The sequence below is a fragment of the Neodothiora populina genome, assembly GCF_041146345.1.
Source record: "Neodothiora populina strain CPC 39397 chromosome Unknown canker_contig_17, whole genome shotgun sequence".
In the NCBI taxonomy this organism is placed as follows: domain Eukaryota; kingdom Fungi; phylum Ascomycota; class Dothideomycetes; order Dothideales; family Dothioraceae; genus Neodothiora; species Neodothiora populina.
The window spans coordinates 1,267,744-1,294,461 of record NW_027191406.1 but is presented as its reverse complement, the minus strand read 5'-3'; the positions used below and the strand labels follow the sequence as shown (position 1 = coordinate 1,294,461).

At 51.9% G+C, this 26,718-nt stretch overlaps 7 protein-coding genes across 7 annotated transcripts; 5 read left to right on the top strand and 2 right to left on the bottom strand.

The window, feature by feature from the left end:
- Window positions 1-233: 233 nt before the first annotated feature.
- AAFC00_004326 (uncharacterized protein) lies at window positions 234-1,748 on the top strand (the record flags this gene model as incomplete). Its single annotated transcript, XM_069343956.1, has 1 exon — window positions 234-1,748. The coding sequence occupies one exon, from the start codon at window positions 234-236 to the stop codon at window positions 1,746-1,748; it is 1,515 nt and encodes a 504-aa protein (XP_069202508.1).
- Window positions 1,749-3,328: 1,580 nt separating this feature from the next.
- Window positions 3,329-5,286, top strand: AAFC00_004325 (uncharacterized protein; the record flags this gene model as incomplete). The annotated part of the gene is made up of 2 exons (XM_069343955.1): window positions 3,329-3,745; window positions 3,802-5,286. 2 exons carry the CDS (start codon window positions 3,329-3,331, stop codon window positions 5,284-5,286), a joined length of 1,902 nt encoding a protein of 633 aa, XP_069202507.1.
- Window positions 5,287-6,541: 1,255 nt separating this feature from the next.
- On the bottom strand, window positions 6,542-9,214 carry AAFC00_004324 (uncharacterized protein; the record flags this gene model as incomplete). Its single annotated transcript, XM_069343954.1, has 3 exons — window positions 6,542-8,638; window positions 8,706-8,990; window positions 9,059-9,214. 3 exons carry the CDS (start codon window positions 9,212-9,214, stop codon window positions 6,542-6,544), a joined length of 2,538 nt encoding a protein of 845 aa, XP_069202506.1.
- A 787-nt stretch (window positions 9,215-10,001) lies between these two features.
- AAFC00_004323 (uncharacterized protein) lies at window positions 10,002-11,739 on the top strand (the record flags this gene model as incomplete). The annotated part of the gene is made up of 4 exons (XM_069343953.1): window positions 10,002-10,147; window positions 10,204-10,650; window positions 10,701-11,533; window positions 11,585-11,739. 4 exons carry the CDS (start codon window positions 10,002-10,004, stop codon window positions 11,737-11,739), a joined length of 1,581 nt encoding a protein of 526 aa, XP_069202505.1.
- Window positions 11,740-12,126: 387 nt separating this feature from the next.
- AAFC00_004322 (uncharacterized protein) lies at window positions 12,127-13,844 on the top strand (the record flags this gene model as incomplete). Its single annotated transcript, XM_069343952.1, has 2 exons — window positions 12,127-12,480; window positions 12,537-13,844. 2 exons carry the CDS (start codon window positions 12,127-12,129, stop codon window positions 13,842-13,844), a joined length of 1,662 nt encoding a protein of 553 aa, XP_069202504.1.
- Window positions 13,845-14,975: 1,131 nt separating this feature from the next.
- Window positions 14,976-19,022, top strand: AAFC00_004321 (uncharacterized protein; the record flags this gene model as incomplete). The annotated part of the gene is made up of 2 exons (XM_069343950.1): window positions 14,976-17,988; window positions 18,049-19,022. The coding sequence occupies 2 exons, from the start codon at window positions 14,976-14,978 to the stop codon at window positions 19,020-19,022; spliced, it is 3,987 nt and encodes a 1,328-aa protein (XP_069202503.1).
- Window positions 19,023-20,075: 1,053 nt separating this feature from the next.
- On the bottom strand, window positions 20,076-21,189 carry AAFC00_004320 (uncharacterized protein; the record flags this gene model as incomplete). Its single annotated transcript, XM_069343949.1, has 2 exons — window positions 20,076-20,678; window positions 20,734-21,189. 2 exons carry the CDS (start codon window positions 21,187-21,189, stop codon window positions 20,076-20,078), a joined length of 1,059 nt encoding a protein of 352 aa, XP_069202502.1.
- Window positions 21,190-26,718: the final 5,529 nt, after the last annotated feature.

The following is a 26,718-nucleotide window of genomic DNA, read 5'->3' as shown; positions in this document are numbered from 1 at the left end:
CCTTAGGCATGCGAGGTAGTTGTCATTGTGATCGAGGAGGTGTAGCTACTGGTAAGGTGTGCGGATAATGATCATGTTCTTGGCGTGTCTGTCGGCTTTGTGACGTGCAATCTCCGGAGTTCTATACCACTCCAAACGTGGAGTTGTAGGGATCCTTGTTGACAACATGACCGGACGTATAATTTACAGCATGAAATTATAATCACCACAACAGACTGCATTTGTCTCTCGTCATGGCGGATTCATTGTATGAGCTGCTTACGCCTTACTTGGACCAACAGTCTGGAACCCCGAAAACATCAGCAGCACCATCACACCATGATGCAACCACGAATAGCTATTTAAATCGCATGACTACACTCCCGCTACAATCGCTCACCTCTACCGAGCCTGCATCGCTGAGCCAGTCTTCTCTCTCCGTCATACGATCCCTCCAGGCCTTGTCGAAACGCTCGCATCGCTCAGTCATATCAGCAACAAATCAATTATCGCACCTCTCTTCCCTACTCCCCTCCCTGGCCTCCCAATCAGCCGAACTTCACCAAGGACTACCCGCTGTGGAGACTGCGGCGACAGCATTTGCATCTAAATACGAGAGGAATAGCGAGAATGTTGTGCTCGATAGGCGGAAAAAGGCAATGCTCTTGAGCAGAAATGTGGACCGCGTTAGCGACATCCTCGATTTACCAACACTTCTGGCTACGACAATCAACAGCTCCAGTGCTGCTGCCACACAGGGAACCGGCGGCGTAGCAGCCTCTGGCTATGCTTCGGCCCTCGATCTGCATGCTCACGTGAAACGATTGCGTGCACTATACCCTGAGTCGGCGCTCATAGCAGACATCACAAAGCAATCAGATGAAGAAATACAAAATCTAATCACTGTCCTCATAAATGGACTACAAAATCCTAACCTGAAGCTCGCAGGCGCGATGCGTATGGTGGGATGGCTGCGCCGCGTTGCCCCAGACCTGGCCACACGTACGCCAGCCTCGACTACCTCGGAACCTCGAAACATCAGCCTAGGCGCTGCGTTGAGCGAAGGTTCCCTCGGTGCATTGTTTTTGATCTGCAGACTCGGTACACTTCGTCGGACTCTAGATGCGCTGGACCCACTGCGAGAACTTGCGGATCAGGAGTCCATTAGGCGGAAGGAAATAGTAGCGAATGGACAGCAACGATGGGTAGGCGGCGCACAAACCGAAAGATTCCTCAAAAGGTGGATTGAGCTGTTCCGCGAACAGAGCTTCAACATCGTTTCCATGTACAAAAGCATCTTTCCGTCAGCGTTGCCCACGCCTGGCTCAGTGGCCGAGGTAACCTCGCCCGGTGTTCCTTCTCCTACGCACGTACCCGGCATGAGTGAGGCAGTAGGTGAAGAGGCAGACTGGATGGAGAAATCGCCCTCAGTACTAGCCACGTTTGCACCACACTTGGTGGACATGTTGTCCGATGTCCTACGTGCTTACATGCCTAACGTCTCTGAACGTCCATCACGAGAAAGTCTACTGACACAAGTTCTCTACTGCGCGGGATCGCTAGGGAGACAAGGCGTCGATTTCAGCATGATGCTTGCGTTGTTGGAAGATGAGCTGCACGACGGAGCGGACATCCCAGAGGAGGATGAGGAGCAAGATCCTGAGTGGGTGCAAGTCATGAAGAAACACAGAGTGCAAGCGAGTCGACTAGAGTTGCTAGCTAGTGGTGTTGGAAGTGGGAGAAAGGCCAGTACGCCCACGAATAGCTGATACGCGGCTGTATCGCATAGCAAACCAAGAGAGGGAGGCCTCCGCAGCCCCGAATAGAGCAGACGAGCCGTCTCGAAGGTAGATCCCATGATAACGTTATTAAGACATCACCGTGGAGAGACGAGTCACGGTATTGAGTCCGCTTCGAGATCAGCCATGGAATCGACCGTGCTCGACCAGGTCCCTGCTGTAGGCTGTGTTGATATTGCGAGCCAGTCAAGCAATGTTGGACATCATCACAATCTCCCTTCATCCCGCATTGTGATTTACGCAAGATCTACACGTACACATCCCTGACGACGATCCAAACAGTCGATTGCGTTTCAGAGATTCCTGGCTCACATGCCTACGTATACATTGTAAGAATGTAGGTTTCGACGATGTCTTCGAAGTGGTGCAAAGAAGGCCTACGACGGCAAAGACTACGAAAGCGTTGCGTAGATCCTGGAAAAGTATATCCACGCCCTTGTGGTCGTCCACGTAAGAAGGAAACGCACAAACGCAGCCCTAAGAGTCTATAGAGATTAATCGTTCAATATCCTTGAGAGATTCGCAGTTGCGTGGCCATCGCGCCGTGTCTCTCTTGGCACTATATGCTGAATATTATGTGGCTGTTAAGGAGACCTCGTCGTCGCACGGCGATCACGTAAGGGGAGATGCTATGTATGCTCACCTAGGGCCCCCATTCGAGGTAATCGCGGTGGTTGTTATCGTTGTCGTCTACCATCCCTGTCCGAGTCAGCATATCAAGCTTTTAGGTGCCGGCCAAGACGGGCCAAGTGAACGAATGAAGGGCTTGCATTGGGCTACTTGGCAAGTGGAGGTTTCGGAACTGCATTTCCGATTCATATGTCAATCAGATCGTGTGGACATCCAACATTCGGCAACTGTACAGTACTGTACCTCGTTCGATCGACGGTTTAGCAGTTGCTTGATTGGAAGGTCGGCGATCGGCAAATACAGGAATGCAGCTGCGCAGTCCCATCTCTTCGCGAATCTCAGCCGCGCGTCGTCTGAAGAAAGGGTTGACGGTGCGAATTTGAAGTTGGCTGTTTACCTACTTGTACCTTAGTCGTGCTATTCACGGCCGCGCATGCCCAGGAATCGTCTTATAGATGGTTGTGACGCACCTGTTGCCGGCTAAGTCTTGGTGTTTCTAATCCTCTAACGCTGTCTACCCTGATTTGATGATTTCTCGACTATACTTACTCTTGGTCCCCTCTTGAACTTTTCATCTCTCAAAAAGCATTGCTGTATCTTCTTTTTTTTCCTGTCAGTTGGTTTAATCTCTCTTCACCGCTGAGACTTTCCCCTGTCTTGTCCTGCTACCGTGTTACATTGGTTCTTTTTCTTCGCAACGTCGCCACGTCCTTACCTTCTACCAGATCTCTTCTCCAATTGCGATTGTACAACTCTCGATGCTTGGCGTGTAGAAACGACATAATTGTTTAGTCGACATCAATCATTTCCTTTGATAAACATTCAAAGCCGCAACAGGAATCCCCCAGTCGAAGCTTCCACCCCACAGCCCTTCCGGACCCCTTGGGCTTGATAATTAAGTTGGCCTTTTAACACCAGGAATGGACAGACTCTTCCGTCTTCTACTGCTAGGCTTCTTCTCGGCAAGTTGCGTCGTGCGCGCACATGATGTAGGAGATGACTTCGACACTCAGGATGGTGAAGCGTATGAGTTGAATTACGGATACTATCCGTACAGATCATACCAGACCACTGACCTCGTATCACCGGTCCTGAGAAAAGTAATCGATTCGCCACAGTGTCATGATGACTTGTATACTTTCATCACACCAAGAGGCTACTCGATCTCGGCGCCTGGGCCTGCTATAGTCGACAATAACGGGGACTTAATCTGGGCTAGGACTACCGATGGACAAGCTTATGATCTCGTGGTGCATGACGTTGATGGAAAGCAGTATCTGACATACTGGATTGGTGATGATCGAATCAGAGGCCATGGCCAGGGAGACTACTACATGGTGAGCGTCTTCCTTTCCAAATGAAATAAACGAACATTTTGCCTAACATAGCGCAGCTGAATTCGTCCTATCAACAAGTAGCCAAAATCTCCGCCATTGGCGACTTGAAGGCAGACTTGCACGAGCTGACGCTCACACCCGAAGGAACAGCTCTAATCACAATCTATTCGGTGAACCGCTGGGATCTGTTCGGCTTTAGGGACTTCGACCAAGATCTCCAACTCAAGTACATCTGGGACTGTCTCTTTCAGGAGATTGACCTCGAAACTAATGAATTGCTGTTCGAATGGCGCGCATCAGATCATTGCGCCATAAACGATACGTTTCGGGAGATTCAGATGGATGGAGAAGAAGACTCACCTTGGGACTGGTTCCACATCAACAGTATCCAGAAAGACGAGCTAGGCAATTATTTGATCTCAGCACGCTACACTCATTCCATCACGTACATCAACGGTACGTCTGGCGATATCATCTGGGTCCTTGGCGGCAAGCGCAATGGCTTTGAAGATCTGAGCGACGGTGCTGCGACCAACTTCGCATGGCAGCACGATGCTCGCATGATGCCGCTGAGCACTTTTCCGAAGCTTATGAAGAATGAGATCCGAGACTTAGGTCTCGGGGAGGGTGAGACAGACCATGACGGCGTGACTACACAACTCCTTTCTCTTTTCAATAATGCCGCTGAAGACCGGGACTCGACTGACAGCCTCTCCCACGGGATGCTTCTCGAGATCTCATATCCGTCAGCTGCGCCTATCGACAATGTCACGGGTGACCACTCTGGCGATCTCACGAAGCGTGAAGACAGTGTTCCTGCTAACCAGCGTTACACGGTACGTCTCGTGCAATCATACGATCACCCTCAAGGGGTTTTATCGTCTTCCCAAGGCTCTTTGCAGGTGGTACCGAAGGCGGAAGCAGGTCAAGATCCCAAGGTTCTATTAGGCTATGGCTTCAACGCCGTCATTACCGAATACCAATCTACAGGTGAACCGATCTGCGACACTCACTTTGCAACCAACTACTCGTGGGGTCGCGGCGATGTGCAAAGCTACCGCGCCTACAAATTTCCCTGGGTAGGACACCCCAGAGAACCTCCGACCGCAGTGCTTAGCGACGATGCCATGTATGTTTCATGGAATGGCGCTACAGAGGTCAGAGCATGGGTCCTCCAACATTCTTCGCAGTTCATGATACAGGATTCAGACGCCTGGACGGACCTGGTCCAAGTCAACAAAAAGGGCTTCGAAACCCGGATAGATTTCGACGAGGACGATGCAATGCGTTATTTACGGGTGGCTGCTCTTGATTCCGACGGTAGAGTCCTGGGCTACAGCCGCGACGTAGATCTAGGCTGGACAGCAGGGATAACGTCTGCGATTCCCAAACTTGCCGACACGGGCTTTGCACCACTCAAGCTGCTCATGCTTTTCACGCTCACAATTACTGCGCTATTCCTTATCTATGAGGGATATAAGTATCGCAACCAGGGCCGGCGCCAGGAACATCGGAGCGTCAGATTGCACTCTGAAGTCTGAAGAAGTATGTCGACGCTTCACCTCTCCTTTTATTCCATTCACGAATCATTCCCTACACTCCGGTGGACTTTGGCTTCTTCTGATTCAGTGATCTCGCTCGATAAGGCACCATAGCGTTTGCTTCCATTTCTTTTCCTTTCTTTTTTTGGTTTCATCGCATCATTTCTTCACCACAATTGGATGAACCTTCCCGGCGTTACTATTGGCAGAACTATACCCCCATGCGTGCAAAAAGCGCACACACGCATGCACTAAAGTTTGTGCAATGCTGTATCATACAACAGCGCTCTCTTTTCTCTTTTCTTACGTATGTTTTTCTTCTTTAATTTGCTTAGACTATAGATTAATGACAGACACTCGTCGCCCTCTCGAGGTGATCGATTTCACGATGACTTGTACTCATTGCCTAGTGTGAAAGCCGTTACTTATTGCGTATCGGATCTTGCGCTTCTCGACTCGGAGAGATCTCTCGATATTGAACATACGGTCCATCCCAGACTGCCCGGGCGATGACATGTAATAGTGGCAACTTGGCAGATGGACAAGAACAAAGAGAAACAGACCTGCGTAAAACTCCTCTCCGAGGTACAACGCCGGTGCAAATCATCTCTCAGCATGAATGCAAAGTGTGATAACAACCCAATGATAAGAAGAGCAGGCACGGCCCATCTCCGTATCTCTTGGCCCTTAAGAGTCGAAGTGTGGGCAGAAATAGGTATCAACGACCAAGTGTGGTTGAGTACCTTAGGTAGCGCCAGACGCACTATGGATTATGGACAGGGTCAGTCCCCTCGCTACCGCTTCCAGGAAGCCCTACTTCACCTGATACGTATTCTTTGGGCCAGGTCTTGGTATCAGAGGGGGGTGTGTGCACCCATCTGCGCTCTTCGTGGGATGTTCTTATGGAGTTGGTGTATTGATAGGCCGCATTCTCATCTAATTTGAGGTGAGATCACTTCTGAAGGAGATGTCGAATTCTCGTTTGGTGAGCGCGTTACCTACTTGACCGATGGGTATTCGACACCGGTGCAAAACAAGAATCGGCATGCGAGAAACGCGGCGATGGAAAGGAAGGAACAATCATATTCTTGTCAAGAACCAAAAACCAAGCCAGAGACGCCAGTCGTAAGATACGAAGCTTGTCCATCACTTCGATCCAACCCCATTACGCCATTCCAAAGCAGTAAGATAATAGAAGAAGACCACCTGGTCACACGAGAGCAAAACAAAGGACCGTGAGAACCACTTCACGACACTAAGACGAAGCACTCGTTTGCATCCCAACTAGAACCTCCAAGGCTCGACCTCCTTCGCGTTCAAAAACCCCCACGACCCTCTCGCACTCCCCTCTCAGCTTACTCTCGCCCATCTCCGCTCTCCAGCGGATCCATTCCTCAACAGTCATTTTCTTCTCCGGGGACGTCAATAGACCCGCTGCTTCGGAAAGTCGGTCTTCGAGCATTTCGCCGTCTGCGATGGCGTTTGCGCCTATGGAGGTCGTGTTGTCTTTTTCTGGGGAGGGGAATAAAATCGTCTCAAGGTCGACGGATGTCCATGGTGTTGTCGATGTGAGCTGGCCGAGGGTTCCTTTGGATGGTGATGCGGAGCGTGCGAGCAGGCGGTTGGGGGAGCGCGTGAGGGCGTTGCTTGGGGTCTCTGGTTGTGCGAGAGGTACCCGAGATGATTTGGTCGGGCTCATCCATTCGCGAGGCTCGAGTGCTGATTGTGTCGGTTTGGTGGCTGATTTGACGGGAACGTCGATGTCGGTGGCTTTTGTAGATGTCTTTTTGGCGGTCCCTGTTTGCCCTCTTGTGGAAGTTGATGATGGTCGATGGTTCTCGGCGCCCGATGACTGCACACTTTGCGGACTCGCTGAAGCAGGCAAAGCGACCTCTCGTTGCGCTGTTGCTGTTCGCGGGGTAAGTACTCGGGAGCTAAGTGGTGCTGCTAATCGTTGAGACGAGCGACGAGGTTTTTGAGGAGTAGGCGTGGGTTCGAACTCTGCCTCCGTAGGAGTCGGAACTGCCTCTTGTGAGTCTTGGGGTGTTTCGAATACGCCTGTCTCCTCTATTTCATCCTGAACCGGCGTCATTTCTGTTTCGACTGTGGGCTCATGTAGCTCTGCCTCAGCTTCTGTAGGCGCCAGCAACCCGACCTCCGCTGTTGACTCCTCCTCTGTTACTTGTGCGACTGGTTGTTCAATGTCTGGTGTAGTCTCGGGCTCGATCTCAACCCCAATGTCCTGTGCAGGATCGTCCACTACTCGTGCACTTTCAGGTTCCTCTGCCTGAGCCTTCTTCGGCTTGCGGCCGCGTTTCGGCTTGGTCTCCTGCTCTGGAGCGATGTTTTCGTTGGCGGTATTGTCAACCTCTGCGGTGAGAGTCTCACTGTCTTCCTGGACTTCTTTTGCTGCCTTCTTGCCCTTCTTTGCTTTAGTCGCGCGGGCAGCCTTCTTGGCCTTGATCGGTGCTTCTTCGACAACCTCAATGACCAAGTCTTGAGCCTTTTCGACACCGTCACTCGATCGCTTTGTGCCTCGCGTTTTCTCGGGTGGACTTTGCAGTGCCGAGGTGAAAGTTGCGCTATCTTGCAATTCTGATTGTAGCTGACTTGCATCCTCACTGGGCTCCGTAGGTGGTTCAATGGCAGGCTCGGCGATCTTCTTTGCTTTGCCTCTTGTCTTCTTGGTCTTTGCTGGAGGATCAACTTCCATAGCGGAAACCTCCTCCAAGTGTGACTCGTCGCCACGCTTAAGCTTGCGCCCTCTGGAAGGCTTGGTCGGCTCCTCGGTGGCATCCAGTTCTGATCCCGGTCCGCGTTCTAGTTCGACATCCGTAGGTGGGATCATCTCTGGCTCAATCTCAGGCTGCGGCTCGTCCAGAGCAGGTTCCGGCGCTGGATCTTCAACGGGCTCAACACTCTCTTCTTCCTTCGTCTTTTTCCTTCCCTTCGCGGTACTTTTGGTTTTGGTAGTCTTCTTACGGCCCTTCGTGGTTCCTGCATCCGATGTGATGGTTGTGTCGACAGTGAGACTCTCATCCATGTCGGTCTGATTCGCGGCATCGCCCAGTGACATCAAGGAGGGCGCCTCGGAAAAGGTAGACTGAACAGACTGAGTGGAAAGACGAGAAGCTTTGGAAGCGGTACTTGCGCGTCCTCGCTTTGCCTTTGGCCTCGTAGATTTGTGCTGTTCGGAGAGAGAGAAGAATGTGCAATCGGGTGCACGACGACGGTGCTCCTCCAATGGATTATCCTTGGGTTCCCACCCGTCCAGCGAAACGTTGCAGTAGAAGCATGTCGTACCGTCCTCTGCTCCATCATATGGATCGAATGACCATCCTGCCTCAACCATCTAGATGAGGGCAATCTGTCAGCAAACCGAGTCTCAATACAGTTGTCCCGCTGAATATGCTGGTTACCTTCTTCACTTTTGGTTTCCACCCCTTCTTCTTCTCATGAGGCCAGACGTTGCCGTACGTCGCCGATCGCGCCTCAACCATCTCTTCGCCCATCGGGTCCCGGTCTTCACCCTCTCGCGAGCACGACAAGCTGAGTGCCCAGCCGCAAGACTTTGAGTGGGCCAAGTGTTCATCGAGAGGGATGTCACCCACTTCCCATCCGCCAAGCTTGACTTCACAAAGAAAACAGTTAACATTGTCGTTACTCTCGCTTAGAGGCTTGTAATAGAACCCTGCGCGAGATAGCTTTGGAAAGAGTCAGTCTTTGTTATGTCCGTGTGTACATGTCTTTCCTCTCGTCTCGGCACACTTACGTCTTCGGGAGAAGGTACATCATGGGGCCATGTCAGCGAGTTTTGGCCCTTGTTCTTCTTCTGGCTCGATGCGCGTCTCTTTTCTAGTCGATGTTCGCTCTGGAAGGTAGCAAGTCGCGCAGATGTCAGATGAAGTCCGGCGTCGACTGATGCCATTATGAAGGCACCGGGACACTACTACGACGTAGCGCAGGAGATTGGTCGTAGTGAACGCGATGAATTCGAGTAGTGGGTGAAATAAGCCCAGAAAGCGCATGTTTGAATGCGCCATGTTTACATCTAATCAACAAACCTCCGATCCTCCGCTCTTCCGCTCCGCCTCTGCTGCCCGCTTATCCTCCCACCGCTCCGCAAGGAACCTTGGACTACCAGGCTTGGCGCTTGTACATACCTTAGTCCAGCTCAATTGTCTTGCTTTCTGCAGGCATCTATCAACAAGCTTATGTGAGTCACATTTCCAAGTGATGAGACTCATTGTTGACTCGTAAAAGTCCTGCACCGTGGTTACGAACAGTGAGTATGGCGTAAAGCTGCATACTTGAGCAATCATACTGCGGGCACTACTGCGCCACCTTCAACAACTCAGCCTAGCTCTATTCCATCTGTGGTCATGGAAGACGATTGTCCAGCAAAGCCTGTCAAGAAGGCTTGTACTGAATGTAGGCAGCAGAAAGCCAGATGTGATGCCCACTTATACCCAGATCGGCCATGCACGCGATGTCGCAGAAACAACCTCTCTTGTGTTATATCAGACTCATTCAGAAGACTACACAAACGTGAGAGACTTTCCGAGCTTGAGACTGAAGCAGAAACTCTCAGAAAACGTCTACGATCATCGCAATCTCTTGAGGCTGCCACATTTCCATCTCAACGACTTGTGAGTCCGGAGGCGCCGACGGCTATAGCCTATCCTAGCCTTGTTCCTGCTCCAAGTGCTATTGCCATGTTTCCAACCCGACTCGAAGAATCACCCTCACCCGTGTCTCGCAATGAGCTTCACGTGGAGGCCAGGTATGGTGGGTCAACCGTCGACCGCGAATTAAGCGGGGTGTTGGTACATTCATATGAAATCGATGAACTTTTCCACATGTGTGTCAACCTTTTATATGTCTGTAAGTTTTCTACTTGACTCACTCACTCCACAGTTTCTTCCGGGACTATCATAAGTCAATGCCGGTGCTGAAATCAAAGATCAATCCAAATGAGTGCTACTCGGATTCCGTATCTCTTTTCTGGAGCATCATCGTTGTTGCAGCGCGCGTCTACCCAAAGAACCCAAATCTATACATGGACCTCTCTCAAGACGTCATCGAGCTAGCTTTCTTGTCACCGGCCACCACTCCTGATCCACTACTTAGCATTAAAGGCAAGCTTCTGATTTTGACCTGGTCGCCAGCCCGAGCACCAACCAAACGTGATAGCGTTTTTGTGCTTGCTGGGCTCCTTGTGCATGAAGCGAAACAGGCTGGTCTGCACACGCCTAAATCGAGTCATGAATTCGGTTTTGCGAGGGATAGGCGTCTGCGACTGTCCGAAGCAGAGCATGTTGAAAGAGCCAACTTGTGGGCGCTCTGCGTCCTTGTCTATCAACGGTAAGAGTTGGGGAAACGCAAAGTTCTTCGCATTGACTGAATCCTTGCAGCTCATGTACATGCAAAGGACATCTGCCGAACAACTTGAATGAGATAGTTTCGTTGTCGCAATCACGGTTCCTGGATCCAACACTAAGACTACAACTGAGGTGTCAAGACATTGTTTCAAAATTCGTCACTGCCATCGCAGGCAATGGAGTGCAAAATATGAGTCTCGATCAGAGAAGAGCAATGGACATCCTAATCCAGGCCTTCACCGATCAAGTTGACCTCCTGGAAAGAGATGCTAAAATTGAGTCAGGAGCTACCGTCGAGGATGCTCACTCCCATATCGCTGTGCACACCATGACTAGCCTTGACACTTGCGCAGCTCGTCTCCATATCCAGTCATTCTGGTTCTACAAGGAGCACAATATCACATTCGGTTCACCTCTCGCGAGGCTACTCAACACTGCCTGTGCGGCCATAACTCTCATCGATGAGTTGTGCAAAACTCCTACATTGCCGCCTTCACCTCCAAACTACCTCACTTACGTGCTTCTCGGAGCCGTTTATTATCTGCTAAGGATCATCAAAACCCCGAGTGATCGTTACGTCGACCTTGAGCGGGCTGCCAGTCATTTATCCCTTGGCCTACGGCTACTGAAGAAAGTGTCTGTGCATAATAACGATACCTCAGCCAAATCGGCGCTGTTGTTGACACAACTTTGGAATGATCCCCTGGCCTTCAAAGGTCCAGATGGGACAGCAGATGTAGCATTGAAAGTTCACAATCGATTAGGGGCAGCTCCTGTGCTAGATACCATATGTAGATGGTATGACCTGCACGACGAGCAGCAAGCGAAGCAACAATCGGACCCATATACGATGGCTAGCCACGGTGGTAAGTTCGCATCGATACTTGGAATGGACTCAACGCTGATCATCCCTGTAGCAGATGAGAATACCGCAAATGCTTCTTCTCATACCAATGATGCCCCGGTCACTACACCAGGGAATCCTGACGGACAATTTGGACCTGTACTCTTCGAAGACGACATACTGTCCAGCTTTGATTGGACCATGAATGGCGACTTCTTCTCCATATGAATGACTGTCTAGCCTCTATTGCGCACATGGCTGTGGCCAGGCTATATCGCTCCACAAACTTCGATCTTCCACACAATTCGCAGCTTTCATCTGCCTGTACTTGCTTCAAGAGGACGCAGCGTACGATTCGCAAACTTACTGATCCTCCGCCAGAATGATTAGGCTGCAATTTCATCTGTACTGGGTTGAAGCCGGAACCGGCCCTGAACCGGCCCTGCGTCGGCTTCTGGTGGGATCTGCTACGCCAACCAGGAACACATGTTGCATTTTGGATAAACAATCCCTGTAGTATATAGAGTACAGGCCAGATGCCTGAGAGGTCAAAGTCTATCAATTCCATGACTGCAGATCATAGCATGCAGTGGCGGAAGACGTTGAAAATTCATCATGAACGCTATCGACACCCCCCCGGACACTACACCAGAGACACACAAAAAAGCGAGCGCAACTCAGAACGATAGAGAAAGTTTCTCACTAGACTTGCAAAGTAATCCCAGAGACCAGGAGCACTGCAAGACCCCCGAAGCGTCAGCAGTGAAGGACTCTGACGATGGCGACGCACCACAAAGACCACATTCCGCATTTACGGAGGGAGCCAAGATATCAACGATACTGATGGTATCTTTCATCGGACTGATATCGCCGTTGTCAGCCAGCGTCTATTATCCCGCTCTTGACAGCATTGCTACCGACTTGAGTGTCTCGATCACGCTGGTCAATCTGACGATAACTACATACCTGGTCAGACTTCTAGATCGATTTTGTGAATATTGACATCTACTCACACTACTGTCCAGATCTTCCAAGGCCTCGCGCCATCCCTAGTCGCCAACTTCTCGGATATCAGAGGTCGGAGACCTGCATATCTGATCTGCTTCGCTGTGTACCTTGGCGCTAACATCGGACTTGCATTGCAGAGCAATTATGTCGCACTTATAATACTCCGCTGTCTCCAGAGCTCAGGTAGTAGTGGGACCGTTGTACTGGGTAGCGCAGTGGTTGCCGACCTGTCGACTAGAGCGGACAGAGGAAAATACCTCGGGTACGCCAGTCTCGGAATTGCTCTTGGACCTGCGATTGGACCTATCCTCGGTGGTGTGCTTGACAGATACCTTGGCTGGCATAGCATATTCTGGTTCCTTGTCATATTTTCAGGGGCAATGCTGTTGGTCATGCTGATCTTCCTACCCGAGACAAGCCGAGTGGTGGTCGGTGATGGATCTCTCCCACCACCAAAATACAGCATATCTCTTATATCTTACCTGCAACAACGAAGACAGCGGAGAAAGGGGATTCCACCGCGTGTCGATGCAATGCCAAAAGAGACGCCGTCCGGCAGGTCGCGTCGTGCAAATCCGTTGGCGACGCTTAGCGTTGCTCATGATAGAGCAGGCTTTATGATTCTTCTCTATGCAGGTCTCCATTACGCAGGTTATTTCGCCGTGCTCAGTACCCTCTCCACCGAGCTCGCCGCACGTTACGGACTCGATTCGCTTCAAGTCGGCCTTTGCTTTCTGCCGATTGGAATAGGGGCAATGGCATCGCGTATCACGGTATCGATCATCATAGACCGCAACTTTCGCCGCCACGCGCGCGCCGCCGCCGCAGCAGCCGGAGAAGAAGAGCTGTACGAGTCAGAAAGGCAAAAGAGGATTGACCCGAAGAAGATTGGAGACATTGAGCGAGCACGATTACAAGTGGCGATCCCAGCCGTCTACGCCAGTTGTGCTCTGGTCATTGCATATGCATGGACGATGGACAAACGGACGCCTCTGGCAGTACCGCTAGTGCTGTTGTTCTTCTGTGGCAACGTGTTCGCTGGTGTCACGACGGCACTGAACGTGCTTGTTGTGGATCTGAACAGACATCGACCGGCGACCGCAGTGGCTGCGATCAATCTGTTCAGGTGTTTGCTTGGCGCAGGCGCAACTGCAGCGGCAAAGCCATTGATTGAAGCCATTGGACTCGGCTGGACAGGCGTGCTGATTGCAGGCGTGTGGGCGTGCGCGAGTCCGGTCCTGTGGGTGGTCATGTTTTATGGTATGATATGGCGGGACAGAAAAGGCAATGAGGGCGAAGAGGGCAAGACAGAATCACAGGTATAGTGAAAGGGACTTCGGTGTGAGACGAGATTCTCTGTACCCCAGGGCTACATGATATCTGGGAATATGGGCAGTTGTGATGGTTCTCTATACAGCGCTAGTAGTGGTAACAATTGATCATGGATTGGCGAAGCTGGAGTCACGTCTAGAATACCCAAGATGCTCAGTGCAGACCCTGGGAAGATGATTTGGCAGGGCGTGACCAGAGCTTCAGCTGTGCATGACATGGTGTTCAGCAGTAAGCAGGATCTCGTCAACACGTGTCAGTTCAGGATGTGATTGTGGGGGATTGTCTTAGCAGGTGCATCTGGGCCAGAGTTACAATAAATGCAGCAGTAATGAAGGTGTACGGGCTACGGTAGATTATGGTACGACGAGTGGAGACAATTAGTGGTACAGTTAGTAGCAGCTGCAGCTGCAGCACATTCCACTCAGCAGCAGCGACATAGCTTCCACTTTTCTGTCATTTGTTCCCTAATAACTTTCTTGGGATTTGCTTCAATTGTCTTGTGTGTTTCACAGGCTTGTCCTTGATATCGCAAGCTTTCCCTTGCCCTTCGAGAGCGATACCTTTCTGGTACCTTCCGACCCCAACTCTCCGTTGTCCTCTCTACCTCTGTTCCTTCCATCTTCTTGTACGTGTACCTGTACCCTCATTTCTCATTTCCCTATTTCTATATATATACCCACACATAGTATTGTCTAGACAGAGAGCCCCCGCTTGTTCTGTTGATGGTGCCTTTCTAAATCGGCCACATTCCAGACGCTTCTCCAATCCTCTCTCTACCTCTCTCTTCCCCGTCGTCTTCTCCACCGCTACCTCTTCGTCCCCAATACCACCTCGACGTCACATTGGCTCTTTCCCTGACGCTTGCGCATTTGTGATTGCCCGTACGTATCCTTTCGCATCTAGCTGCTACCCGATTGGATTAGTTGCTTGACTCGGGGCAACCTGTAGATGCTTCAGCTCTGACCCTGACATGTGACTGACTTGATTGACTTGACTGACCCTTGATTTGTCTCTCTAGACGCAGGAAGCCATCTTACCCTCTCTCTCTCCCGCTCTCTCTCCTCTACATCCCCTTGTCTCTCTCTCCACGGTTCTCTGGTCAATTCATCTTCGACTCGCCCATCATGTCCGCTGAGCCAGCAATTGCAAACGGCTCCTCGGAGCTCACAGCGGCACAGAAACTGATGCAGAAGCACGGCGCCGAGGACCACAAACCCACGGTCGAGGAGGTCGTCGACGAGGAAGATATTGCTCACCCTCCTCCCTCAATGCTTTCCTCAACGCATGCCTCGACTCCGGCTTCGGCTCCCGAGTCTACACCTGCACCCTTGTCGGAGAAGGCAGCAGGAAAGCAGCCTGCCGAAGACACGCCCGCTCCCACCGCCACGAAACCAAAGCCCGCAGCTCTCAATGTCAACTCGCAAGACGCCTTCCCCAGCCTCGGAGCTGCCAGACCTGCGCAAGCTGCCGCTGCATCCATGTGGGGCAAGAAGCCCGCAGCCGTGGCCAAGTCAAACGGTGTCAATGGATCCGCCAACGGAACCCCTGCTGCCTTCAGCAATGCATCGTCCCGCGCTGCCACGCCCAACTCTGGCTTCGTCACTCCTTCGTCGGCTGCTCCCTCGGCGGGCGTCCAGCTGCCCGGTCGCTACAGCGAGCGCTACTTCATGAAGGCAGACGAGCTTCTCAAGAACCACGAACTCAAGAAGCCGCGGAAGGCCATCATCAACGACCTCAACAAGCGCATCAAGGCCAAGGTCACCATGATCGAGGCCGCCAGCGGTCTGACCCTCGAAGCGACCGGTTCGGGCCCGGAGCCTGTCCGCAGCGCCCTCAAGGCGGCCGCCAAAGAGCTGGGAGCAAAACAATCCATCAAGGTTCCCGTTCCCGTATCAGTACGGGCACACATCATCGGTCGCCAGGGATCGACGATCAAGCAATTGAGCGAGAAGAGCGGTGCGCGGATACAAGTGCCCAGACCCGAGGAGAACGAGGCGGTGGACGAGGACGACGAGGATGCCACAATCGACGTCCTGGTCGAGGGTGACACCGTGTCGGCAAACTACGCCCGCCGCCTCATCGAGGATATTGTCGGACAGCGCACATCCACCGTCAACACCCGTCTCAGGGACATCCCCGCCGAGTTCTACCCCTTCCTCGCGGGCCCACACAACGCTGGAGTCGGCGCTCTCGAGCAGGGCCGCGACATCAATGTGCAGATTCCTCACTACCACACCTGGAGCGCGCAGCCTCCTCCGCAAGCCAACGCTCCGCGCCAGCTACCGGCCTTTGTCCCGCAGACTGCCTTCCCCATCAACATTGCCGGTGACCGCGCCGCCGCCGCCGAGGCTCGTGCCCAGATCGAGCAACAGGTGGCACAGCTGAAGCAGCAACTTGCTGCCGAGCAGCTCGCCATTGAGCGCGGCCGCCACGAGTTCATCAGGGGAGAGAAGGGAGCTGCTCTGCACGACTTCCTCGCCGAGACGGGATGCTCGGTCATCTTCCCTCCCGATTCCGAGGATGACGAGATGATTCTTGTCGTCGGCCCCGAAGACAAGCTCGAGGAGGGTGTCAACAAGATCATGGACCTCGCCTCCAGCATGTCTTCCCATACCGTCGACTTTGCCCGCTCGCACCCCAACGCCCCCGGCGGCGCTCAGGCACACGCCCACGCCGTCACCAGATACCTCCAGCAACGACAGGCCATCCAGCAGCTCGAGCGCACCTACGACGCCCGCATTGTGCCCCAGGGAACCGCTTGGCAGGTGTACACAAGAGATGGAAAGAACGGCATCCGTGCTCGCTCAGACATCTCCAACCTCGTCCTCGGACACCCTCCCTCCAGACTCTCCCCGATGCACGTCGACCCCTTCTACCACCAACACATCCGTCAGAACGCCGGCAAGAAGGTCCGTGAGCAGTTCGGGGTTCACCTGGTCGTGCCCGAGGAGTACGGCGATGACGACGATATCCTCCTGGTCTACGAGGGCCCTTCGGACGCTGCCGACTACGAGCTTCCCAGGAGACAGCCATCTGCGCAAGAGTTGCAGGAGTTCCAGCGTGCTCTGAAGCAGGCCCAGGAGCATCTGCTGAGTCTGATCGGCGCTCAGCAGGACATCGTCTCTCGTGAGGTCGAGGCACCCGTCAAGTTCCACGACAAGATCCGCAGACACGTCGATCGTCAACAAGCTTCTCTTCCCAACGGCCAGATTCCTCTGCAAGTCCTGCTCGGTGGCCCCAGGGGTCAGCCTGCTCGCAAGCCCACTGCGCCGAGCGTCTCGGTCCGTGGCCCCACCGATCGTGCCGACGACTTTGTCAACGAGCTGCTGGCTTTCATCGAGCAGGAGAAGAAGGACGAGCTCGAACGCGGCTTCACTCTCTCTTTCGATTTCCCCCAGAAGTTTGCCAACCAGCTCATTGGTCGCAAGGGCGAGAACATCAAGAAGCTCCGTGAGGAATTCGACGTCGACATCCAGGTCAACGACGGCAAGGTCGAGCTCAAGGGTCCCGAGGCCAAGGCCAACGCCTGCAAGTCTCACATCCTCGCCATGGGCAAGAAGTTGGAGGACGAGAAGACGTACGTCCTCAAGGTCAAGCCTCAATACCACCGTGATCTCATCGGCGCCAAGGGCAGTGGTGTCAACCGCCTCCAGGACAGATACAATGTCAGGATCCAGTTCCCTCGCTCTGGCAATGCCGACGACGATGATGTGTCTGTCGCCGAGGGACAGACCGGTCGTCGCTCGAACCAGGCAGCCGATGAGGTCGTCGTGCGAGGACCCAGCAGAGGTGCCGACCAGGCTCGTGATGAGCTGCTCAGTCTTCTGCAGTACGTCGTCGACAACTCCAACGAAGCCACCGTCTCAGTCGCCCAGTCTCAGCTTCCTTCGCTTATCGGTTCTGGTGGACGCGAGCTCGACGCTCTTCGTCTCAAGACCGGCGCTCAGATCGACGTGCCTGGCGCACGTGACGCACCCAGCCCGTCTGGACGTGCCGAGATCAAGATCAAGGGCTCCAAGAAGGCCGTCGAGGAGGCCAAGAAGGAGATTGAGGCCGCAGCAAAGACCTTTGACTCTATCGTTTCGCGCACTCTCGATGTCGACAGGAAGCACCACCGCACCATCATTGGCGGCGGAGGTAAGTCTTTTTTTTCTTTTCTGCCCATTGCGTATCGCATACTAACAACCATTTTCTCAGGTGCTAACATTCGTGACCTCGTCGTCAAGGCCGGAGGTCCAGACGACAGACAAAAGCTTGCCCGCATGGTCCGCTTCCCTCGTGCCGAGACCGAGGGCAACACCATCCGCGTCGAGGCCACCGAGGATGTTGCCAACAACATTGTCGCCGCCATCGAGAAACTTGTTTCAGACCTCGAGAGCCAGACCACTGAGATTGTCGAAATTGCTCCCGAGAAGCACAGCAAGCTGATCGGCCGCGGCGGTGATGTCAGAAAGAAGATCGAGTCGGACTTTTCTGTTTCGCTCGATATTCCTCGACAGTCTGTCACCGGACCCGAGCGCTCCAAGGTCAAGATCTCAGGTCTGCCTGGAAACGTGGAAAAGGCCAAGGAGCATGTCCTGTCCCTGACCAAGGACCAAGAGGGAGCGACGGTGAACGTGCCGATCAAGTACCACCACGTCATCGCAGACAACGGACAGTTCTTCCGTCGTCTACGGTCTGACCACAAAGTCACCGTCGACCACGCGGGCCAGAAGCCGCCACCAAAGCCTGAGCAACTCTCGGCACGCAAGGCAAGCAGTTCGATGCCCTTGATCACCGACGACGCCACAGGCGGCGCATCAGACGAGAATGTCTCATGGACTCTTCACGATCTTTTCGCCGACGCACTTTCTGGCGAGATCCCCTGGGTCTTGTCCGGAGCGGACGCCGACTCCGTGGAAAAGGCTCGCGCACGTCTCGAGAAGGCGCTCGCCGAAGCCGAAAAGACCAACGCCACGGGATACTTGATCCTGCCGGACCCCAAGTCTTACCGTCTGGTCGTCGGACCCGGCGGCTCCGAGATCAACAGGATCAGGAAGCAGACGGGCACCAAGATCCAGGTTCCAAAGCAGGGAGAGGCACAGGAGGCCATTGAGATCACGGGATCCAAGGACGGGGTCCTGGAGGCCAAGGATATCATTCTGGGTATCGTTGGTGCTGATGGAAAGTAGAGAGAAGAGTAGAACAAATAAAAGACGAAGGAATCAATCGCCATTACAAAAATGAAAAAATGCTGGAGTGGGAAAAGCATACAAGAACCAATATCTGATTTTGTATTTTCTTGTTCTTTTTTTCTTGTTCTTTTCTTTTCTGTCTTTTGGAACCCGGGTTTTTTATACTTCTTCTCCTGTATGTCTCTTTTCCCACCTTATTGTACTCTTCCATTTCACAACAACAAAGCTAGACAGAAGACAAAGAGCGACGGAGCGCTGAACCGAAAAGGAAGTTCGGTGCAGGTGTAGTGCAGCGCAGTGCTCGAACAAAAAGAAGCAAGATTCGAGAATCCATAAACCTGCGACCTCTAATTATTCACATTCACGCAATCCCCTGATTCTTTTCCGCCTCAAAACGCTTGTCAACTACCCTTGCGCAATCCACGACTATGTTTCCGACTCGTCTCATTCTCGTTAAAAAAGTGTAGTGTAGTCAGCAGATATAGATCTCAATCCGTGGAAATGTAACGTGTTCAGCAGGTATGCGATGCATTCATCAGTCAGTATGTGATGCAACTAGGAGATAGGTACAGTAGGTAAACCCTTCGGCAGGTGAGGAAAGGAAAAGCGTTGACGCTTCCTCGCGCCTGTGGTCTCTCTCTCTCTCTCTCTCTCTCTCTCTCATATAGCGGACCTTTATTTTCTTTTCTCCTCTGCCTGCTTTGTCCTCCGTCTGTTCGTCGTCCTTCATCCTTGACGGTTTCGCCTATCTTACTACCTACAGACGGGACCGTCTCCTCGCCTCCTCCCTGTTGTTCGCAAAGGAGACTCCCTCGTGGTCTCTATCATTATTTGCATGAACGGCCATTTCTCCACTTCTTCTATTGCTGGCGTAAGAGATGAGATAGAACAAGCACAGGTGTGATATGGAATTTGGTTTGTGCATACAGACTTCTTTTTCTGTATTTTGTCCTCTGTCCTTCGAGATTCCTACAAGTAGCTCGAGAAGGCCCCAAGCCAACGAACGATAAAAGTCATCATCACGGAATCGAGCAGTCATGTCACACCGTTCTACACGCTCTTTTTAAAGTCCGCCAACTCCTCCGCAGAAATCGGATACACGTGTTCCTTTGCGGGAAACTCTCTGCTCTTGACCCCATCTCTGTAGCCCGCCATAGCCTTCTGCGCCTCTCCCCACACGTCTCCGAACCTCTTGACGAACTTGGGCAGAAATCGACCAGGAGGGAAGTATCCGCTCATATCAATCTGCACGAGGATCTGTCCGCTGGTGGCGCTTCCTGCTCCGATGCCGATGGTCGGGATATCCAGTTTCTGCGTTATGATCTCCGCGACCTCCGAGGGTACGGCTTCGAGGACGACGGCGAAGGCGCCGGCCGCTTGCACTGCGAGGGCGTCGTCGAGGATTCGGCGCGCTGACTCTGCGGATCGGCCTTGGACTCGGAAGCCGCCTAGGGAGTTGGCGCGCTGGGGCGTCAGCCCGATGTGGGCGAGGACGGGGATGCCGACGCGCGTGATGGCGGATATCGTCTCGGCCATTTCGGCGCCGCCTTCGAGTTTCACGCCGTGCACGCGGCCCGTCTTGACCATCAGTAGCGCGCTGCTGACGGCTTGTGAGGGTGAGACTTCGTAGCTGCCCATGGGCAGGTCGCTGATCTGTTGTATTGTTAGTGAATCATGAATTGAGAAGAAGACGAAGGAGAGGACTCACGATGAAGGCGCTCTTGGTTCCTCGAGCAACACTTCGACAGTGCAATAGCATGTCCTCCATGGTGATCTCGCTCGTGTCTTCCATGCCCATGGTGACCATGGCCAGGCTATCCCCCACAACAATCATGTCAATGCCTGCCTGATCGGCTACGTGCGCACTGGGAAAATCATGCGCCGTGATTGCTGTGATAGGTTCTCCTTTCTTGTACATGGTCCTCAATGACGGGAGAGTGACCTTCTTGCGCGTCGGAGTGCCATTGTTGCTAGCCAGCGGAGAATGCGACGAGTTTCTTGTGGGTGTCCATTGTAGTCTGTTGCTTACTGCGCAACGGCCGGACAGGAATTGTGTTTGCTGTCGGCAACGAAGGAGTGTGTTAGTCGTCGATAATGCAGAAGGAGCGACAAGAGCACGCGACATGGCGCGAGCGCCGCGTATCGTCGTCGCTGAGGCGGCCATTTTGTTCTCCAATATCTCTTGTTTTCTTTACGACAAGATGACGATGACAAGAACAAAAAGTTGATGAGGAGTTGATGAACAAGACGGTCGAAAAGAAATCAAACGTGTCAATCAATCCTCATCGGCAACCCCTCTCTTTTCCTGTCCCAGGACAGTACGCCATTCCCTCGGACAAAGGGTTGCAGATTCTGTCTGTTTCGTGACTGCTGTATGATGGAATATTCATGCGAGGACCTGAGAACAGAAGGTGGATGGGCCCTGCATCACACTTTTAGGCTTTGTCTTTCTCGCGGGGTTTAGATGTCGAGTGGCCAATCAGCGTCGGTTTCTATTCACTGCCGTCGTTCCTCGGGGGGGCCTCCGCAATGAACTTGTCAATCGAACCTCGGAACACGCTTATTTCGACCTCGTCATACTGTTCACTGGCCGATCTGGTGTGGGATCTTCGCTCTACAGTACTTGAGATGGGCAGATTCATCTGACAAAATGGACACTGGTTGTCTTGTCAGTAAGCGAACCCTCATAGTGATACAGTAAGTTGACGTGCCTTGCATCCGCGGCGCTATGAATTCCCAGGCAGCCTGTCTGCCTGATATTCTTTCAGTCAAAGGAGATAGCGTGATCCCATATTGTTGACGTAAGCTTTGGCTCACTCAATTTCCTGACTACCTACCGTAGCATCGTACCCTCGATATGACTCTTATCACAAGTCCCCTATACCAGTTCCATCGCAGATGCACACGCTGTCCAGCCGGGGTTCGACTCCTTTGCGAAGAAGTGGCTGCTCTATGCGACCGTAAGATGTGCAGCTTATAGCATGCTCAGGAGTGATGAGAGATGATACCCGATCTATCACGTGGTCTGCGCCGTGTCACTGACATTGTAGCGAAGCATTCCGCTTTCCTCGACTCATGACATTCCAAGCCGGGGTAGGTGCGTCGTTCAGAGGTCAGAATAAGGTGCATATCAGCTTGCCGTCCGATTGTGTATTTCGAAGTGTTGGCGCTGAATCACATGTGTTTCTCGCAGCAGAGACCGCATATATTCAGCTGTATAGGCCCGTGCATGACGGGAATTCCCACTCAGCGTTCGAATTCTAATAATGAATTTCCCTGATGTGAGACCAAACAACTGTCAGACGACAACAAATCGGCCCGTAGATCTCCGAAGAAATACTCGTATCACCTGTAAAAGGCCAGCCATGACTCGGACGGTGATATACTGCCTGGATCGCCGGAATATCCGTGTTCAATCTCCCAAAGTCATTGGATTCGTGGTCTGAACATATCAAGCAGACAGTCCATCTAAAGGATGCTTTGGATACATCGATTTCAGCCAGGTTGTGGACCGGGTTAGATCGCTATGTTTTGCTTTGCCAACTTCTGCGTGTTACCGAGTGTCGTGCGCGTGTTGACTGCTTGAAGAATACAGCTTCCGCAAGCCTTTTCTTTTCGGAGCAGTCCAATCCTGCGTGGGTGTGTCACAAACAGGACGTCCTGTGGAGTACCCAATCCCCCAAATGCCATGTCCGGATATGTGTGTGAGGTCATGGTGATCTTTCGTGCTTTTCCTGGAGCTTATATGGGAGCAAAACCCTTACACTGGGAAGTGAAGGGCGATCCATAAGAAAGGAGCCACACTAAGAAACTCTGCATGCGCTGGAATCGAGGTGACTTGGATTTGCCGAGTCTGACATGTTTAACGACAAGTAATCACAGTGGCGCGCATCTAGCAGTGTTTGGTGGCTTGTACGCTGGAGTTGTAGCGAAGGAAGAAAGTAAGCTAGGATGACGCGACTTAGCAGCCTGGACAAGTTATCTCCAGGATGGAGCGAAGACCGACTCTTGATGATCGCGATCAATTACGCTCAAGGCTAGCTCACTACTAGTTGAATATCAATCAATTAGAAGCCATGCGCGGCCGAGACTGCCTCCTACATATTTGTAAGTACACCTGGAATACAAATCGAGGGATTTGCATACAGCTTATGAAAACACTTACAAGATACAGTCACTCTCAGCATGTAATGGCATGCGATGAACAATGTCACTTACCTTCAGCTTTCATCACAAGGACGACGATGGGTTGATATTCGAGAAGCAGAAGCAGGATAGCATGTTCACATCATGGAAATCCTTAAGGCGATGCCTTTTGCCCAACCTTTACACGGACCAGCTTAAGAGAAGGACGCGTTCCCACAAGCAAAACGAAACACAAGATAGATACCTTACAGATCTAATAGCTAAAGGACGATGTAGGCTTCCCAACGCTCTTAACGCAGGTATGATTGACCTGCATCAAGGCTCCATCAGCCGTCGCAGCTATAGACGACCTTCCTGCCGTACCCTCTCTAGAGGGACAGATACATATGCCGGAGTTATGGCTTCTCTATAGGATCGAGCGAAGGCTTTGGAAATCATAGGGAAGTTCATCAAAGCATATCATCGCTACCAGGATCCTTTCACTTCCTTCTGTCCATCGACATGTTGCACTCTCGTGGCATTAAGCTCAAACAGAAAAGAAGCAGGGCAATGGGAAGGAAAAGCAGGAGATAGAGAGAAGTGAGCAATCTTAGGTATGATTAAGAGACCGGCAGTGCCAAGGACCGGGATATCCCGCCGTACCTTCCATTACTACAGCAGGTAGATGATGCAAGGATAAGATGCAAGTAGGGCGTCTTGATTAAGGTACACTGATATACATTAGACAATTCGGGTGACCAGAGGTTGTGATGTCTATCACCTTGATTACAATTGGTTGCTATACCGCTTCCATATCTTTCTACCTGTTCAGTACCAACAGAAGTCGATTTAGCATCATTCAGGACCTGTGCACATCCTCCGACTGGCTCACTTAAACATTCTTCTTGTTTAATCATTCTTACTGATAACAAACAGCCGCGCACATGCTCAACAGGATCGTCTGCTACTCCTGGCACAAGTGAGGAAGAATGCTTCTGCTAACCACCTCTGCCTAGCCATATTACTCACCCTTAGCCTACATATGGACGACCCTCAACTCTTCATTCGCCCTGATCTTGACTGTGGTCACAATCCGACTGTTCCGCTCTCACTCCTTCTTGTCTGATGATTGAAGCCGAATCGGCTGAAAATGGTGCTGTGAAAGGTCAGTACGCAACTGACGCCCGGCCTCCCCAGCCTCCCGGCTCGCACAATTCCTTCAGAATCTTCACTTTTGGCGTACGTCTATTTCGAGTGTCGAAAGCCTATATCAAGCATGGCGGAACGCCTCTCGGGCTCATCTCGAGGTCCATAACACGAATTCTACCTCGAATTCCTGGAATATAGGAACATGCTTGAACAGGGCGATGCCAAACACCTCACACACTCTTGTCTTGTACAGTCTTCTCTCATGCCTTGATCAGCCTAGTCGCTATCACTAATGCTGTAAGGCTATTACACATTGCCAGAGTCCACACCACCATAAAAGTCGGCACAATCGTGAAGCTTCAGTAGATAGTTCGAAAGGCACTCATTCTGCTTATAATGCCTTATAATCTTTGGCTGTGATGTATCAGGTAATCATAGATGGTTTTTTTTTAGTTCAAGATTCCTGTTCTCATTTGGGGTTCAGTCAGTGTTGTCCTCTACTCCACCCCTGACTTTGGTTCTGTCAGAGGGACTTGGCCTTGGATTTCTGTCTACTGCAGGACATAATCATGGTGAGCGTACAAATAGAAGGATCATCAGGTATGAGACGGCAAGAAGGATACATTCAGAGGCATTTAAGCAACAGTTGGGTTCAGAAGCGACTGGTCTGGTCAGACTGGTGACTAGTGTGCGATGTTCTCATGCTAGAGGATCAAGGTACGATCGCGTTCGGAACGTCCAAAACATTAATCACTTCTCTATTCACATACTTAGAAATGAACGCGATGCGAACAAGTACCAAAAGGAACAATCACATCATCAGAGTCGACATACATGGAAGTTTCACAGAAAAAAAAACATGTATGCCACCCAACGCACCCGCCAAGTGACCGTCAGAAAAGGCACACCAGCAAGGCTCCAACGGCACCAGATCTCCACCGATAGAAGCGTGCTAATCAGGCCTTCTATCTTCGCGGTGAATGGTAGAGAAAGTCATAAGAGACTGTCTGGTTATTATCAATCTCGAACTGAGCGTCAGGCATGTCAACCTTCATTGAGGAAAGGAGGAAAGAAGGGCATAGCCGGGATGTTGTACGCTTCAGAGTTCTGTTTGTCTCTAAGCGGCGGGTTGAAGAAAGAGGATGAGAAGAGGAAAGGGGGTGGGGGCTCCTTATATAGCCCTCTGTCTCGGTGATCCGTGCTCCGGTGCTCTATGTTGAGGGTCTGGTCTGGCACATTTGCTTCTATTTGTTGATGGACATGGCGCTAGGCGTTCGGTGGTTGCTTAGCTTCATTTGATATTTGCCCTGGTCGCTGGGTCTGCTGGTTCGCAAGCTGTCACCAGAACGGTACTTTCTCACCTCTCGATGCGATGTATCATGACTATATGAACCGAACCAAATTCTATATCAGGCCTCTGATCCTCCAGAGTATAGCGCGCGAGCAGAGTTTATATTGAAATATTCATTTGAGATAAGCGATACTAACAGGTAGATCAACTCGGATATCTATATATTACGATGCGACAGTAATTTAGACGCGTATAGCGTCACATAAAAGCAGATCATCCCCTAACCTCTCACTCAGGAAGTAGCGGTAGATGCTACAGAATTCCCCTTGTGATACAGGTATCGCGGTAGACGCAGACGATTCTCTGTCTGTAGATGAACGGAAGTGAAGTTTGTGTTGCTTTGAAAGGAAATTGAAAAGACAGCAGTCAGTGCTCGGCCGTGTTCCATTCACTTAGGCCCTCAGACGACGTGAATGGCGATCAGGACCATTGTCGGCAAGAAACTCCTGGTACTTCTCTTGGAAACGTGGAGTGTAGCCTCTACAGTGCATCATAACCCTAAGCAGGCGTTCGAGCTTTTCGAGACTCCAGCTTTTGGAGCGTGCCACGAACGCGATATCGAGCATAGCCAGTGCTGTTGGATCCTGAATTGTAAAGGATACATGCCAGCCCCATTGGATAGAAGCGGTAAAGAGATTACCACGTGGTGCGGGCATAGAGGATCTGGCAATGGTATCGAGCACCGGAGCCAGCATCCTGCCATTGCCCCAGTTGAGTTTGCGAATTCTGAAGGCGATATCGACGACTAAGTCCAATCGACCGATGCGACCAAGGCGGATCCAGCGTCTCAGGACCATTTCTTGCCTTGGATGGCGAGGACCAAGACGACAGGGCAGCTCGACTGTCAGTTCAAGAGGCTGACTCCAGAGAATGGTCGATGCTTCGGTTCTGATGGTCTTAGAAACAAGGAGAAGAGCAGGTTCTTTGAGGGTCTCAATTGGGGTGCGGTGCCCCGAAGTATCAGGGCAGAGGGCCATCTTGTAGACAATGAAGCGTAGTTCAGGAGGCATGTCCATGAAAGGAAACGTGATGGCAGCCATCGCAGTCATTCTTCTTGTTCTTGGAGAC